General features: G+C 30.9%; 1 protein-coding gene across 2 annotated transcripts; it reads right to left on the bottom strand.

Moving 5' to 3' along the window:
• Positions 1-8992: 8992 nt before the first annotated feature.
• LOC132284619 (protein IMPAIRED IN BABA-INDUCED STERILITY 1) lies at positions 8993-17231 on the bottom strand. 2 transcript variants are annotated; one of them, XM_059786738.1, is made up of 9 exons: positions 16366-17228; positions 14079-14363; positions 13434-13760; positions 12513-12740; positions 12150-12247; positions 11397-11487; positions 10719-11249; positions 10110-10242; positions 8993-9427 (listed from the first exon to the last, which is right to left on the bottom strand). In XM_059786738.1, exons 1-9 carry the CDS (start codon positions 16747-16749, stop codon positions 9408-9410), a joined length of 2097 nt encoding a protein of 698 aa, XP_059642721.1. In that variant the 5' UTR covers positions 16750-17228; the 3' UTR covers positions 8993-9407. The 2 variants fall into 2 exon arrangements, with proteins under 2 accessions (XP_059642721.1, XP_059642722.1); XM_059786739.1 differs by lacking the exon at positions 10110-10242 and having other exon boundaries at positions 16366-17231.
• Positions 17232-18431: the final 1200 nt, after the last annotated feature.

Here is an 18431-nt window from a genome sequence, read left to right as displayed (position 1 = left end):
TACTTATATTGCCAAATTTATACTATTCATATTCACGTGATCAAGCGTGTTTATCAATCTCTTGAAATGAGGAGGGGACTGTATTTTAGTATGAAAGGAGAAAAATGTGGGGTCCATGATCGTCATTATTTTATTTTATTGTTTTTAGTTTCATTTTTTAACTTCGTATGCTAAACTTGACTCCAAAAATTTGTTAAAAATATAGTGACTAAAATTCATTTATCAAATCTAAGTTTTGATCCAGGGAATTACTTACACTACTCTTCTGGGTGTGATGAAGATTCAAACACGTGTTAAATAAGATCCGAATATGTGTTGGACAGAGCTAAAAGTATCTTGATATTTAAATAAATTAATTTTTGTTAAATATGAATAAGACATGTCACAAATATATTTCCGTAATTTTATAACTATCTTAAAAGAATGTGGTTTTAATGTAATTTTAAATTATATTATGAGTTCATTAAAAAAAAATTAAAATTTTTAAAAATAAAACCTATAAACAAGTAACTTTAAGCTTCAAATTGGTAATGTCATTTATAATTATGTGGTTAGTAAAAATTAGGATAGAGTACCAAAAAAAATGAATAATAGTAATAATAAATAAATAAATAACTTATTATATACATAATGTGCAAATACCCTCCTGTTATAAAAATAAAAATATATATATATAAAAAAGAAAAATGCTTACATTTTCCAAATTAAACAAATAAATACATTTTAAAGACCAAAATACCTAAAATACCCTTAAGGCAAAATAAAAATAAAAAATACTAATTTTAGATTATAATGGTATTTTGAGATTTTGATAAATATATATATATACACAGATATGATAAAAATTAACCGTTACCAGATATTAAGAAACAATTTCCACATATTTATATCTATACTATTATTAAAAGTGTAAATAATTTAAGTATTTCAGTTATTTATTTATTAATATAAAAAATATTTATTATTTGATATAAAATGAATTAAAATAAAAGAGTTTCTATAAATAAAATGAATATAAATAAAAGAGCTTCAATTAAAATAAATCTGATAAGTTACCAATTAAAATAAACAAGTTACATATAAAAATAAAATAGGTAATTACTTAAAATAAAAGAGTTTCTATAAATAAAAATTAAAATAAATCCTATAAGTTACCAATTAAAATAAATCCTATTATGCTAAATTACGAATTAAAATTAAATAGATATTTATTTAATTGAAATTCAATTTAATAAAATAATTTACCAAATAAAAAATCTATACTATTATTAAAAGTGTAAAGAATTTCAGTATTTCAGTTATTTATTTATTAGTATAAAAAATATTTATTATTTGACATAAAATGAATTAAAATAAAAGAGTTTTCATAAATAAAATGAATATAAATAAAAGAGCTTCAATTAAAATAAATCTAATAAGTTACCAATTAAAATAAACAAGTTACATATAAAAATAAAAGAGGTAATTACTTAAAATAAAAGAGTTTCTATAAATAAAAATTAAAATAAATCCTGTAAGTTACCAATTAAAATAAATCCTATTATGCTAAATTACGAATTAAAATTAAATAGGTATTTATTTAATTGAAATTCAATTTAATAAAATAATTTACCAAAAATTAATAAATTATCAATTAAAATCAAATAAGTAATTGCTTAGTTTAAATTCAATCAAAAAGTTTCAAATCATTATTAAAACAACTAAAACAAGTTAGTATTAAAATAAAATAGGTAATTATTTAATAAAATAATTTACAAAATAATAAAATAAATTACCAATTAAAAATTTTATTAATTGATATACAATGAATTAAAATAAAAGAGTTTCTATAAATAAAATGAATATAAATAAAAGAGTTTCTATAAAGCTATAAAATAAATTAGCAATTAAAATTTTTTATTAATTGATATAAAATGAATTAAAATAAAAGAGTTTATATAAATAAAATGACGATTAATAAATTAACAATCAAGATGTTTCAAATCATTTATAGATAAAATAATTTACCAAGTAACAAAATAAGTTACCAATTAAAATAAAAAAAAATTACATATTAAAATAAAATAATTTACCAAATAATAAAATAAATCACCAAGTAAAATTAAATAGGTAATTGTTTAATTGAAATGCAATCAAGATATTAAATTGGTAATGGTTCAAAATTCTTTGTTTTATCTGTTTCGCAGTGTGATTCAAAATTCTTTGTTTTATTACAGGTACATTATTCTTTGAATTGCATTAATCTTGTTAAAAAAAAATTAATTATGTTTTATTTTTTGAATTGCATTAATCATGTTTATTTATTTTATTTTTTATTTTTTTATGTTTGTTTAATTATGTCATGTCACCATTTATTTATTTATTTTTAAATATCTTAATTTATTTTGATTGATCTGTTTTACAACATGGTTCAAAATTCTTTATTTTATTACGTACTTTATGTTTTCTTTCAACTTTGGTAGTAATTTCTTTGAATTGCATTGATTTTTTCTTTTGGATGACTTCATTTAAAAAAAAAAATTTAATTAATTAATTACTCAAAAAAGTTACTAATAAAGAGTGGAGAGAAAAAACGAGAGGAGCGAGAGAGATAAAATGAAACAAAGTAATTTGATTTTGAAAAATATCATGTGTAATGGGTTAAGTGGGTACCCACTCTTAACCCATTACCATTAAATATATTACCCATTAATAACACATTTAACTAAACTAATCACCCAATATCCAATAAAATGAAACAATTTATTTTCTCTTAATCGTTCTTATTAAGAGAAAATAAATTGTTTTAGGCAATATGGATTTGTTTGGTTCAATTTTTGATTTTTTATTTGGAAGCAATTATGGTCCAACAAAAAGAGAATAGTATAATGAAATACAATATAAGAAGAAATATAGAATTAAATGTTTCTCCTTTTTAGCCTTGTCGTGAAAAACATGGTTCACCATACTAATTCCATTGGAGAGCATCGGCTCTTAAGATAAGTAGGTTGAAGTTTGCATTTGGTTTTGTCATGGTAATCGTGCTTACTCTAATTAACACTAATGACATGTTTATAATTGAATAAGTCCGTTTGAACAAGTATGTCGTGTTCATGATAGAAAAATCTATTTAAGGAATGGAGTTCATGTTCGAAATCACTTTAATAATATGAAATTTTAATTAAACGTGTCTTACTGTGTCGTGTCGTGTCAAGTCTTAACCTATTTATTAAACACGGTGCATAAATTGTGTCGTGTTAACTCTTTAATTATCATGTCATGTTTGCGTAAAGGTTTCTTGACATCAATAATTAGTGCATGTTCTTGTCAACCCATCTAACAGAATACTTATTTGATGACACAATACCAATAGGGATGGCAACGGGGTAGAGTTGGGCCGGGTATGGCTAAATCCTACTCCGCTCCGTTAGAATATTTATCATACCAACTCCGCCCTTATTCCGGTAGACAAAATACCGACTCAACCCCATATACTCCGTTTAATTACGATGTGCGGTGGGGGTGGACCGGATTATGCCACTTTTATCATGTAGTGAAAAAAAAAAAAAAAAAAAAAAAAAAAAAAAAAAAAAAAACTAGCCCAATGTGCTAAAATTAGACCGATAAATAAGCTGGTCCAACTTTTAAATTACCAAGCAATGAATATTAATATATTAACATACACTTCGAGTAAAGTAATAAGAGTCTTAAAAATATAAAATATATATTTTATATATAAAAAAAAATTAAAAGGTACATATATAATCGGAGCGGGATCGAGACGGGATCATTATTAAATCTGCCCCTGCCCCAAACCCACTTTTGAGTTTTCAATTATTTTACCATACCCGTTTCAAACTCATTAAAAGACCACTAAATCTACCCCATTAGGGACGAGGACGGGTCAGAAACCCACCAGGTCGGAAAAAATTGTCATCCCTAAATACAAATATGATACATACAAATCGCCACCCCTAACTTGTCCAAAATTTTGAAACGCCTACAAAGGTGGGTCCCACAAATTGTGAATTTTCATGTGATCCTCTTAAGACCCATGTTACATGCCATAATTTTGAAATCTTCGGGAGCTAGAATAATTTTTATGTATAACCGATCACCGCCACTTAGGAAAGCCTAATAATAAAGACTCTTCCCTTATATCTTAGATGTCGAGAGTTTAAATCCACTGAGAGTCACTCTCATGATTTTTATTTGCAGTAATTACCCGCTACATGTGAACTGCATGTGCGAGCAAAAAAAAAAATGCTTGCAATAATGAAATACTTTTGAGTTATAAATAATCTTATTTTTATGTTGACATATAAACTAAGGATATCTATCGCGAAAAATTAAATGATTTCAGTTTATATTTTTTCACACTTTTTAGGCTCTAGGGTAAAAAAATTCTTAGGCTCCACTCTTACCCTATAAAAAATCATATAAAAACAAACAAGTAGGTTTATCTCTCACCTATTTACTTCTTCTTTTTTATTTTTTATTATTAGCAATGGCATATGAATTTTAATATCCATGTTATCAAAAATAAAAATTAACTAATTATAAGTTACTGGTCTTGCCTCTTCTACAACCAACCCTAAATTGATTAGGCTTACATAATAACTAAATGAAAGTTCAAATTCATTTACAATGATGGTGACATCCATTCGGCCCTTCGCCACTCTAATTATCATCATCATGATGGAGCCTGTTTTTTTTTTTTTTTTTTTTTAAAATAGTCAATTACAGAAATACCCATGCCATGATTTGCCATTATATCCTCCTATGAAAGTGGCTTTTATTTGAACTATTCAATACTCATCACCCTACAATGGTGGAATTTGTGTATGTCCTCATCAATAATTGATGCTTGCTATGCAACTATTGACATTGATTGATTTTAAATTCTCATGTTCTTGGATTTTGATAAATTGGACATCAACTCTTTTGCATCTTCCTATTAATTTTACTAGGACGACAATGATTCAAATGGTTAGATATGAACGGTCCTATATCGCACAAAGTAGGAGTAAAAGTACGCGCAGAACGTTAGAGCTATATCCGTTTAGAATAGAATTATGTGATATAGGGCAAAACCCTTTTCTTTTTTTTCTTTTTTTCTCCCAAATAGCAAATGCTCACTTAGGCCCTATTTGGTTTGCGTTTTGTTTTAATTCGAAACAAAACAAACATTTTTTTGTAGAGTATTTTGAATAGTAATCGGAAATATATTTAGTAACGTCCATTTGTTACAAAATTTTTGAAAGTAAAAATATGAAAATATGTTTGTTGCAAGTTTGAAAAATATAATAGTTAGTTATAAAATGTCATTTAAGAGTTTTTTTATTTTTTACTGTTCATCGCTGTATCGTTGCTATAGTGCTAAAACATGTAAAAATATCAAATTGTTGTTTCGATTTTTGGGCACTATTCACAAAACATTTCGGTATGCGAAACAAAATATATTTTATCAAATATGTTTTTTCTACTATACTATCTATACACTACTATTATACACGACAAAAACAAAAACTCCAAAACAAAATGCATACAAAACAGGTGATTAGTAATAATTAATCATCAATCTTCTACTCTCGGAGGTAAGAAGATGCCAGGGTTGAGAAATTTTATTATTATCATAATCTATATTCTTACTTTTATATAATGTGATACATAAAAAAGTAGTCATTTTATAAACTCGAATACAAATCTCTTACAACCTGAATTTTAAGGTACAATTAACAAGGAATAAAATGCATACGATGATAAAATGAAGAATACAACAACTTGAATAACTAAAATAAACCAATATTAATCAATTATGATTATTTACAGGAAAATAAACAAATTAAATAAAAGTAAGAAAAGTGACTTTTGAGATTGAGTCTTCTTATGCACTGTGGTAAAGTCGGTATTTGTTTCTTACGTACAGGTGTTAGCAGCACTGTCAACTCTAAGATACAATTCAAGTGTTCAGTTCGTATTCTTTTGAATTTAACTAAGTTCTTAACAGGTAACACATTGAGTGAGATGGTGACCTTAATTAATAGGATAAAAAAAAAGTAACCGTTTTTCAGTAAGAAACTCAACACTCTCGTTTGCCCAACTGCCCTCATCTCTCACTTTGACAGGTGGATAATATAAGCAGTAGACTAAGCCCTTGGTTAATTTAGATTGGTAATACATTAAATAGTTTTACACTGTTAAACTCACATACAAATTCATTTTACTACAATAATAAATCCTATGATACTTAAATGAATTAATGTAATGCTACTTAAGTGATGTTATTTTTTTTAAGTGCCCCTAAAAGTAATAGTGACCATGATTCACTAATACTTGCATATGCTGCTAAATAATTAGGGTTTCATATGATTAAACAACCATTATTATATGTGAAATGATTTATATTTATAGTCTATGCATTGCAGTGGGGCCGATTACTCTATTTAAAATGAAGGTGATTTTATCCACAACTTATATAATGCAGTTTAGCAACAAAAAAATTAAAAAAAAAAAAATTATATATATATATATATATATAGAGAGAGAGAGAGAGAGAGAGAGAGAGAGCGGAAAAGTACCCAGAATAACAATACATCCGATGTATGGAATTCTATCTTTGCTTAGCTGTAGTACATTACAATTGATTCATGGATTGGAATAATGTTATTATTATTATTTTTTTCGTTTATAATCATAATAAATGTCTCATCACATCAATCCAATTGCAATACTTAAAAAACAAGCTACTAAATAAGTGCATTCTTCTATTGTAAGATATATAAACTTGCAATGGACATCCAATTATCATTCATACATTGTGTTGAGAAACATCCAATTGAAAATTGAAGAAAAATTAATTTAAACTTTGAATTAATTAAAGAAAAAAAATAAAGGAAATTCCGAGATATCGGACCTATTTTGTTTGCCACTTAGAAAATAATTCTCAATAATTCAAAAAATAAAAAATTATTTTTTAAAAACTATAGAAGACAACCATCTAAAGATAAATTTTTTCTATAACTAAGTTTTTATAAAACTAAATGAGGTTTTGTAAATAGGAAATTATTTTATGAGTGACAAACCGAGCACTGGGGTGCAACTCGGGGAGGCAGTATAACTTAAGCCCAACCCGACATGTAAATGTTCAACCGAATCCCAATCCTAACCTACCTTCAAACCCTAACTACTCAATCCAAGTCCAACCCAACCTTCTACTTTTGAATTCGGGTTTGCTATTTAGGCTTAGATTTTGGGTTAGAAATTTGGATTAATTTGGGTTAGCCATATGGCCAATCTCCACATGAAAATTCTATGTGATATTGACTTAGTTTCTAATAAAATTAATCTTAAACAAAATATAATAATTTAAAAACTTATTACAAATTTTTAATAAATTACAAACAAATTCTTAAAAAATTAATTCTCCTATATGTTAATATACAATAAATTAATATTTAACAAAGGACGTTGAAAAGAAAATAAGTGATCATAATTTGAATATTATATATAATGCATTTTAAATAAAAATATATATATATATATATAAATAATATTAGAATTTGGGTTCGGGTTGAACTTAGGTTTCTAGCACCTCAAGTCCAACCCTACTAGGTTGAAATTTTTTTAATATATGCCCTAATTGTAAAATTGATTGTCCAAGTCCATAAAAAGTAAGCTCGGGTTGAGTTCGGGTTGCTCAACCCAAATTGCACCCCCTACCAAACAGCCCCTATTTCTTTCCTTCCAAATATAGCCTTAATGAAAATTCTCGAAATGCATACATAGTCGCTAAACTTGGTGCTCCAATAAAATAGTGTTAGCAAAACACATTCTAAATAAAGGCCGGCCCAAGGTTATCTTATAGCTACTAGTAAGTAGCTGGGCTTGGTGTAGGCCTACTTTGAGATATTTGGGCTAGATATTGACCCAACAACTGATGGGTACCTTTTGTGCCATTTGCCAACCAAGAAAATATAGTGCAGGTATTGTTAAGAACCATTCAACCCAACCTTAGGGTCTGTTCGATTTGTAATTTTGATAACAGTTTTTTATTTTCAAGAAACTAAAATGAGAACAATGTTTTATTTTCAGGAAACAAAAAACAGAAAACTACAAAAAAACTCTGTTTGGCTTAGTTTGTTAAAAACTCAGTTATAAAAACACATTTTTTTAGATAAATTATGATAGAAGCCTAATAAAAAATTCAGGTTATCACACATTTAGTCTAAAGAGAAGATGTTGGCTCATTGAGTTCCTTTTCCCACTCACCGGATCGAGTGGCTCTCTTTCATCCTTGAATTGAAGATTCGTAAACATGCCTTGAAGATCCTTCAAAATAGATATGTTTTTTATAGTTATCTGAAAACAGTTTTCTATTATTTGAATTTTTGAGAACTGTTTTCAAAGTTATAAACCAAACAGACCTTTAGTTCTTCCTTTTTTAATTCAAAATTCACTTTAGGCATGAGTCCCGCCTGGTCCAATCAAGCAAAAAAAAGGCTAAATAGAACGGCCACATTCGGTCCCAGGACCATGTAATAATTTTTCTTCTTATGGGCTTGAAGACGATCCTCAATCTAGTATGTCAGTAGGAGACTATGTAATAATTTCTAGATCTAGATCCTTATTCTATTATGTCTACGACCCTCTCCCCCAATGCCACAAATATTGTCAAAGACTCGGAACCTATATTCCCTTTCCGATTATTTGCCTACCCCACATTTTAGGAGTATGGACTAAAATGGTTGAGCGGTAACCCAAACTCGATTCAATATATAAAATGGTCAACCCAATCCCAACTTTAAGCACAAGTTATTAGATTTTAGATCGGATTGATTTGGTTTGTTGACACTTCAATCCGGGCTAATTTTAAAAATAATTGCACAACCTCTGAAAAATCTGATGTGTTCACACTGTGTCAACCTGTTACTCTGGAGGCTGACTTCAAAATTGATATATATATATATCTACATATGTATATATATTTATATATTCAAGACTATTTAATTCATGAAGAGAAAGAGAGCCTCATGTAAAAGATCTTATGAACCATGAAAAAATACACTACTACTCACTATCTATCACCCATTCATCTATTTACACTGCCGTTGGAGATTGGAAAAATCTGAAGGAAAAAAAAAAAAAAACTACGGGAAAAGGACAATTATTAATCAATTATATTATTATTATTTTTTTCCGGGACAGGGCTTGTTAAAAAGAGAAGAATGAACTATTCATTCCAGCGTCATATTTCTTCATCTTTTTGTTTCTGAAAATCTCGACTCACTTTGTACTAGTTTCCCAGCTCTGTTGGTAACACAAGTCCTGTGTTGTTGGGTTCAGCAGCTCAGTGGGAAATATTCATCTTTTCTGACCTCTTCAAGTCTGCTAATGGAACTCTATTTTTCTTGAACTGATAGCGGCAATTACTTCCCATGTTTCTTACCTGCAATTCAAGATTGAATTATATAATTATATTGACAACTATATATAATTTTTGATCACTTCATAGATGAGCATAACCCAATGGAGTTTTATGAGAACGAGAGAAAAAATAATAATAAGAAAGCAAAAGATAGGTAGGTGCACACACAACACAATAGGAGACGAGGATTTTATGCTGTTCAGCCTTTGGCATACGTCCACGGGAGAAGTATTTTACGATGGAAATTAAAACAAGAAGATACGAATGGTGGTTCGCAGCCAAAACCCAAATAGTCTCACACAAATCTCAGTGGGACTTGTGCTAAATGAATGAATCATGAAGGAAGTGCCTCATATTTTGTCTACGGCTATTTATATCCAGAGAACCACCTTAGGTGCTGCAAATACGAGGCACCGAAGGCCGGTGCCTCATATTTTGTCTTCGTAAGGCGGCTAAAGTCGGGGTCAATTTGAACCAAAAAAGGTGAATGGCAATGTATATATATATTGCTACATTGTTAATGGCATGAACATTTCCTGTCCCCAAGTCAACTGTCTAATTTAGTTGATAGAAATGCACCAATTACATAGACTACAAGGACAATGAGACTAGAAGTGAAAGGTTGTAGTTCAGTGAAATTATTATTGCAAAGAGAAACTATGTTTGATAGTTATTATGTTTTTTGAGTTTTATGAATGTTTACCTCTTTGAAACCATGACCTCCTAACTGCCTGGCGGATCTGGCGTTCGTGCCTCTCTAAGAGTTCATCAATTCTATGTGATTGAGACAACAAGGGTCCTGAAAATTCAACATTGTCCCCTTGATCCTGATAAGCCTGTCTCGAGTCCAAGTTTAGAAGGTTAAAGAAAGTACCAAAAGATGATAAATAGAATTGGTACAAATCAGCCTTTTAAACTCTTAATATGATTGAGTTGACTCAACCAATCAAAAAAAATTCATCACCAAAATTTAACCCAACAAAAGCATCAAAAAACATAGGAACTGTCATTTTTCAATAAACTAGGTTAGAATTTGTTAGCTCTTTCACCAAAACTAATTAGGTCAGAATCACCTATTTCAGCAAATTAATTTAAACTAAGTTATTTAATAACCAATTATTCCAATATTTTGCATTTTCCTAGAATTCCAATGCTTATAAAAATCCTTTCAATCTCTAGCCATGTAGAAGTTCTACCAAGTTCTGAGCTTCTTCATTATGATCAATATTTCATTTCCATTTCAGCATAATTTGAAATTGATGTGGAAACCAAATTTAAAATCTCAAAATGGTTCTAACAATTAAGAACTTACCAAACTGAACCTTTTAGCTGCCAACTCCTCCCCTTGATAAAGTGCCAGTGACAGTTCCTGTGAGTGGTACCCGTCAGAAGCATCAAATGAATCTGGACGCTCTAATTGGCTCCAGTCTTTAAGTATTGCATGCTTGACAGTTTCATAGGGATCGTGGCCCTTAGAATTGGTGCGACTTCCATATACAACTTCTGCATTTTCATGCCTTTTTGAATCAGAATTATTCTTTAAATGCAATGCACCTGAAGGTTCAAATATGAGACTTCTTGAACTAGACCGACTGCGTGATCTCACGGAGGACAATTCATCTTTCCGCCTTTTAGCCCATGCAAACCCACTAGAACCTGAAACTTGTAGTGGACCTGAAAAGGGAATGTCCCCTTGTGATGCATTCTTTATGTGGGAAGCCTCTTCCATTACAGAAATTGATGGCTTAGGCAGCTCCACCCCTAATTTGATATCTCTTTCCTTGCAATTATTTATATTATTATCATTGATTTTACGGTGGCCTTGAGTTTGGTCTGACAAATCCTGCACACACACGATCAATCAATTAATGAGAATAAACAACTATACAAAGCCAAACATACAACTAAAAATACAAGCATACATGTATTTAGTTTAGCTATTAGTTATTTATTTTATATTTTATATGGGGTGAGACAGAAAGAGAGAAACCTCAGCTGGTGCCAATTTATTTAGTCCATTTGGTTTTCTAGTTGGCTTCCTGGTTGTTTCAGGTCCACGGACTCTTCCACCAGGCCTCTTCCTGAAAATCCAGTACTAAAAGTGAATTGCAAATCTTGAAACATATGATCCTTGACTATACATAGAGAAAAAAAACTCCAAAAGAGTGCAACTCACACAAAACAAAAATTAATTATTTTCAGTAGTTGGAAACCTTACACGTATGGCTATATCAATTACATAACTCAAAAAGCATTGCCTTGAAGCATGCTAGTTATTGGAACATTTCGATGAAAATGGAAATTAGATTAGTCCATTGTGTAAATAGAATTTGAATGAATCAATCCTAACACTGAGAGCAATTAAATGAGTCTTTTTACAAATTAAGGACAACCAGGATTTTTATAAAACGACCTCAAATTCACTACACTGATGGTTCATATAACACAGCCAACATATTTTTCTACCTATGGCAAGAATTGAACCCCTGAGTGCATGCAAATTTAAAGCAAACACGTTGAACTGAATCATTCCATCGTGAAGTTGAGCATGCAAATGTCAAGTAAAACACATTGAACTGAATCAATCTTCATGGGCAGTTTGTGTTGGCCCAAAATACTCAAATTAAGTCGAGTGCCAACTTTTTACTGGCATTGGACAATTGTTGTGTTAAAATTGCTACCCTTTACAGAATGATTCAAGGCAAAGAAATTTTATGTACAACTGAAAAACTAGAAACCTCACCTCCGTGCTTCCTCACGATGCTTTGCATCAATCTCTTTGCTTGGTGGGTATTTTGGCAGGCTTGATGGATCACATGCATAAGGCTTTGTTGTGAAATACTGAGGATAGCAAGTAAAAGATCAAGATTATGCAGAGTCCCAGTTATTTAATCTGAAGTTCAAATAAATATTAAATCTGCACTTTCCTGTTGCAGTTACAGTTCGTGTGGTTCCATGGACATGGCACAAGAATAAGAGTATTACTTAATTGACCAAAGAAGTAATATCATAGATAAAAACCCAGCTCATGAATTAGAACTATATATGAGAGGGCATGGCATAACCTGCAATACAGAAGTTCAAACAAAATTTTTTTCATGAATACCTCGGATGCAAGAGCAGAAGAGGCACTCCCACGATTGCATGGTTCCACGGAAAGTAAAGTTTCTACCAGATTCACAGCCGTTTTTGGTAGCTCTTTAAAGGTCTCCCAGAGACAGCTTTCATAACGATGCTGTGGTTTAAATAGAGTTGCATGAGGAAGTTTAGACTTTTTCCAGTACTCATCTGGTGGGGACCCACAAAGCTTGAAAATTTTGTGTAGCTGTTCAACCTGTAGGCGGAACAAAAGCATTCTCTGAACTTCATATGGTATCAACAATTAACATTAAATATTATAACAGGTATATATTGTCTGTCAAGTGTTTTACAAATATAGAATAAAAAGAAATTGTCTGAGACTCTGTATGCATATGCTTTATTTTTATAATTTGGAATTGTGTTTACGAAATGTACCATTAATCCTCAACAATAATCTACACAAGCATTTCAAATCCTGGGCTTTGCTCATTTATGCTAGTGCATAGGGTGGTGTCATTTTCTAAATAGTTGAGAAGCTATATCTAGAGAAGTGTAAGAATTTTTTTTCAATTTGGATAGAGTATATTTGCATATCCTTTTGGGGATGACATTGTAGCGTAACGGGTTGAGAAACAGAAAACATTCCTGTATTCAGGAAGTCGGAGAAGAAGATTGCCTGAACCTGAAATACTTTCTGAAATTGAATTCTCAAGGACTAGTAATGAAACAAAAATAGTTCACCATTGGATGTGTTTGAAAGCATTTTCCAGAAAAATGTTATATACTTACTATTAAGCTTCCAAATAAGAATTTACATCATGGTAAGTTTAATGTAAAAATTAAAATTAAAACAGTTATAGTACATGCTATTTTGTAAGAAATTTATCTTACTACGATGATCTACATCATTTGTGAACATTATAAAACCATCCAGTAAGGTGATTACCTCTGTTCTGCCTTGAAGGATAGGTCTCTTAAGGAGAAGTTCAGCAAATACACAGCCAACACTCCAAAGATCCACAGATGCACCATAATCCGTGGAACCCAACAAAAGTTCAGGAGGACGGTACCATAAAGTGATGACTCGACTGGTTAGAGGTTGCCTGTGTCCAGAAGGTCCAGAACGACAGAAGTTTGCCAGGCCAAAATCAGCTATCTTCAAAATTCCTTCATTATTTACCAAAAGATTTGCACCTTTTATATCCCGATGCATTACACCTCTTGAGTGACAGTGCTCAAGTCCAGATAACAACTGTTTCATGTAGCATTTAACCTGCAAAACAGAATTAATTGAACCTCTAAGAAAGAAGCAAACAACTAACCTGCTCCGCATAAAGGAGGCGGCAACTGGAGGCACATTAATGAAAATATTCAACGACTTAGCATTTTGAATTTGTTTATTTCCATAGCATTTAAATAACAGATGAGTTTACTGTTTTTCTAGCCGTCAATGTGATGTAAAGATCAGAAAATAAGTTCTGATACCCTTGTGTCATTATGGCAATCTGCCGATGATTCTTTTATTAAATTGATCAAAGATGAGAAAATCAAATCAAAAAACATAAACACACAAATTTCAACATGAGCAAACCTGTGCATCGGTGAACTTGATATCAGGGGAAGATAAAAGTCCAGAAATATCATGTTCCATGTACTCAAATACAAGGTATATGCTGCATGATAATCGCGAGGTAATCAACCCCTCCAGTTTTATGATATTTGGATGGTCAAGCCTGCGTAGAATCATTATTTCTCGTGCCATAAACCGAACACTTTCGGGCTCAAAATTGTCGAAGCGCACCTTCTTCAGAGCAACTATCCGACCAGATTCCGAGTCACGTGCTCGGAACACACTGCTATATGTACCCTGTCCAATCTATCAAAGCAGTTGAAATTGTACAATTCTCATCAGATAAACAGCATGATGTAAAAATTCTAATTGACACCAATAATGAATCTTTTATTACAGAAAAAAGAACTTATTAGAATATGGTCAAATGAATGAGCTTTTTTGTAAGGGAAAAAAAAAAAATAGCAATCAGCAATTCAACAAGTAATTTGTGGCTCTTGACTCTCTCTAGGTAATGCCTTACTAAAAAGCAGAGCAACTCATTACTAAGAAAGGAACTTTTCAGAATGCCTTACCAACCACTTGTCAATTTACAGGTTTGCGTGCAACTAAAATTTAAGTTTTTGTTCAAAAAAGATTTTACCAACAAAAATAGAAATTGAATCAATAAATAGTTTAAACATAAATAAATTGTGTTTCTGGCAGTTAGAGAATAATAAGCAGCCCTTACTCCTTACATTCCAGAATCTCAAAAACTGTAGGCTTCTAGATAATTCATATGTATATAAAGACGTAAGTCGCAATGAGACAAGTGTAACAACTACACAATATATGAACGAGAAAGTAACTAACGACTGTAGAAATGTGGAGTCCAATACACGTCATACAGTTTAAAGGTGAAAAATGGGAGGAAAAAAAAATCCGCTCATAACTTCCTAGTTGGTAAATTTGTGAACAAAACAACCGCTTCTAGATCTACATATAACAGATGAGTACAAAATTTTCAATCCATCTAGCTATAAACTAATACCTTAAGTTCCACCTAGTAATGTTCGATCTTTAATGCACCCAAAAGTAGGTAGATTTCTCAATTTTCATGACAATTTGAAAAACTCAAGATCCAGAAAAAAATTAAATAAATAGAAAGAAAAATTATTGATATATTATACTAAAATTTGATAGAAGGGAATTGCGTTCCCACAGCCAATATGATGCAACCATATTGGCTGCAAAAATGGCAGGTCCCATACAAGATTTATATACAAATCTATATGAATGGTTGGCCTATGAAAAATGGTTGTGTAATTTTTACCTAGTTTGCATAAATAGGCACATCTCACAAGTTTTGAAAATTGGAAAGACTTAAAATGAAAAAAAAAAAAAAAAAACATAATAATAATAATAATAATAATAATAATAATAATAAATTAATATTGATGAAAAATGGGAAGGGAAAAAAAAAATTAAAAACAAAAAGAATCTACTCATAACTTCCTAGTTGGTAAATTTGTGAACAAAACAACAGCTTCTAGATCTACATATAAAAGATGAGTACAAAATTTTCAGTCTATCTAGCAATAAACTAATTCCTTAAGTTCCACCTAGTAAAGTTTGACCTTTACTGCCCCCCAAAGTAGGTAGATTTCTCAATTTTCATGATAATTGAATACACTCAAGATTCAGACAAAAATAAAAATAAATAAATAATAATAATAATAATAATAATAAATAATAATAATAATTTTGATATGTTATACTAAAATTAGATAGCATGAAATGAAAAAGAAGGGAATCGCATTTCCACAGCCAATATGGATGCAACTATAAATGGTTCTATAATTTTTACCTATTTTTCATAAATAGGCATGTCTCCCAAGTTTTGAAAATTGTAAACACTTAGAAATGAAAAAAAGTAAAAAATAAAAAACTACTTAATATTAAACCTATATTAGCCAGTAAATTTTTATTTTATACAGAACTAGATGAATTCTTAAAATTTCTAGAGCATATATGTTTGAAGAAACACTATTATATGGTTCATAAATCTGATGTTAGTACTCAAAATTCAACTGAATAAGGTTTCAGAAAAATTAGGACCAGTTATGGAGTATATATTTTTACCCAGTTTGCAAAAATGGGCATATCCAAGTTTAAAAAAATATAAATACTTAAATTCAATAAAAATAAACTATTGAAAATTGTTTTTATGCAAAACTAGAAAAATGGTATTTAAAAATTAAACTAGAAATATTATGTAGAGCACATTGAGAAATAACATGTATTAGGACCACATATATTATGCATATACCTTCTCCAACTTCTCAAAAGAGTCGGCTTTAAGGGGCACCCAACCGTGAATGGCTTCGCCGGCGACGGCACTGAGCCAAGCGGGCCAACCGGCGGCCACCTGCTCTCCTTCCACGTACTTCTGCAGATTCCCCAACCGAAAGCTCAAAGACTCACCACCACCACCACAACCGTGAGAACTCGCCCTCCCTGACTCACTCAACTCGCTCCCACTCAACCCCGACTCAGTCCTCTTCTTCATCTTCTTCTTCTTCTTCTTCTCCAATTCCACCACCAACCCACCTCTGCTCCGACCCGAACAAACGCTACCATTGTCACGAAACGCCCCGGAGTGATCGATAGCAGGGGTCACAGACACTGACTGCTTCGAGGCCACACAACCCATGAAGAAAAACACTCACCGACCCGCCAACATAGATTGATCTTCAACACTATCAGAGATCGACCCAGATCAAGAAATGGGTCAATTGAGCGGATTTTGACCTCTGTCAAGTCTCAAATGGGGTTTTTCAGTAATGAGTCACAGCACAAACTGTGAAGAAGGAAGAAAATGGTATATATACCCAAAACCCTCAAACATTCCATCCAGCTTCTCTCTCTACTTTCTCTCTCTAGTCGCCCCTTCTATTCAGTTCTGCGAAAATTGCGGAAGGCGGAGATTGTATAGGATTTTAATGGGCTCGCAACAGAATGAAGCGAAATCAACGGAAAGGTAGACTATATGTGCTCTCTGTCTTTGTTTTGTAAAAATAATAAAAAATTAGACTTTTTTCTGACTTAAATTTATTTTTAATTTTTCCCCCAATTTTTTTTTGATTTCTTGTTGTCTGTGAGATTTTAATTCTTTGGTTTTGTTTCTATTTGTTGATTTGAAAATATATATGTATAGATATATTGCTTTCAAATCCATTGTGGCTAGCAAGCTTAAATAGGTGGGACCCACATACTTCATAGACCTAAGAAATAATGTTGCGGTGTGTGAGGACACACTAGAAGATTTGCTGAACTTTGTTAGTTGGGTTGTTGTTGACTAATGGGTTTGTGTTTGGATTTTTCTTGAACTTAACTTCTTGTTTACACTTTGTTTTGTAGTGGGGAATTACTATAAATTATGGACAGAAAAATAGAAGCCAGAAAGAGAAAGTGTAAAAAAAAACAAAAAATTAATGGGAGTAATGGGATTGTGTTTGGATTTTTCTTGAATTTACCTTTTTTTAGTTTCGACTTGCGTTAAATATTCAGTTTTTTATTTTTGGTTGTTCTAAAAAAAATGTCTTATTTAAAAAGTCAAAGTATTAGTTTTTTGTAATATTACTAATTTAAACTTCTTATATTACACGTATCAAAAAGAAATCATCACATTCATGTCCTCCACTATAAATATTTTGGTAATTTAGTATAATAAAAAAATACTAAATCTCGTCATCTTAAAAATTAAAATTCTTGAAAATTGGTATTTAATTTGGGATAGAGTGAATATTAATTTTTTAAGGGTTTTAATTGGAGGACCCCCACTGGTATCACCTCTTTAAGTAGTAGGCTTGTGTAATGAAGGGAATTCGAACCCACACTCGGTACAGTAGATACTGTTCATCCAAGTACTAAATTTCTGTCCTATTATCCAACTGCGAAGATCGCAAGGACAAAAAATGATGCGTGGGTCTTTTCTCTCTTTCTCCCTCTTTTATTTTTTTGTCCTGAACTCCCACACAATTCAAGAGAGGAGCTTTACTGAATTATAAATTGTGTGGGAGCTCGGATGAGACAGGAGAATTGCATGTATTTGGTTATGGATTATAACGTGTTTTAAAAGGTCCGACGCTATTATAGTTGAAAAAAAAGATAAAAAATAAAAAGATTAATTGATTAAATAATGTTAATTGATTAAAAATGGAAAGGCAAAAGTTAAAAGGAAGTGAAACCTATAGAGGGTAAATAATGTAGATGACTTTTTTTTGTTTTTTCCTTTCTTCTTTTATCACCCCTCTTCCGACCTTTTTCAGTTTCCCACTTCTCATCTATGGGCCCACAAGTTGAGCTGGGTGGGGCCCACTGATTGTCTAAACC

Source organism: Cornus florida, unplaced genomic scaffold (assembly GCF_030987335.1).
Source record: "Cornus florida cultivar Cherokee Brave unplaced genomic scaffold, ASM3098733v1 CherokeeBrave_3.0.0_Hap2_Chr11, whole genome shotgun sequence".
NCBI lineage: Eukaryota > Viridiplantae > Streptophyta > Magnoliopsida > Cornales > Cornaceae > Cornus > Cornus florida.
This window is presented reverse-complemented; position numbering and strand designations above follow the sequence as displayed.

Coding starts and splice junctions, on each gene's coding strand:
- LOC132284619 (XM_059786738.1), bottom strand. CDS start 16,749: ATGGGTTGTGTGGCCTCGAAGCAGTCAGTGTCTGTGACCCCTGCTATC. Junction 12,248..12,512: donor CTTCTGCTCTTGCATCCGAG/GTATTCATGAAA, acceptor TGCTATCCTCAG/TATTTCACAACAAAGCCTTA. Junction 9,428..10,109: donor GAGGTCATGGTTTCAAAGAG/GTAAACATTCAT, acceptor CTTGAATTGCAG/GTAAGAAACATGGGAAGTAA.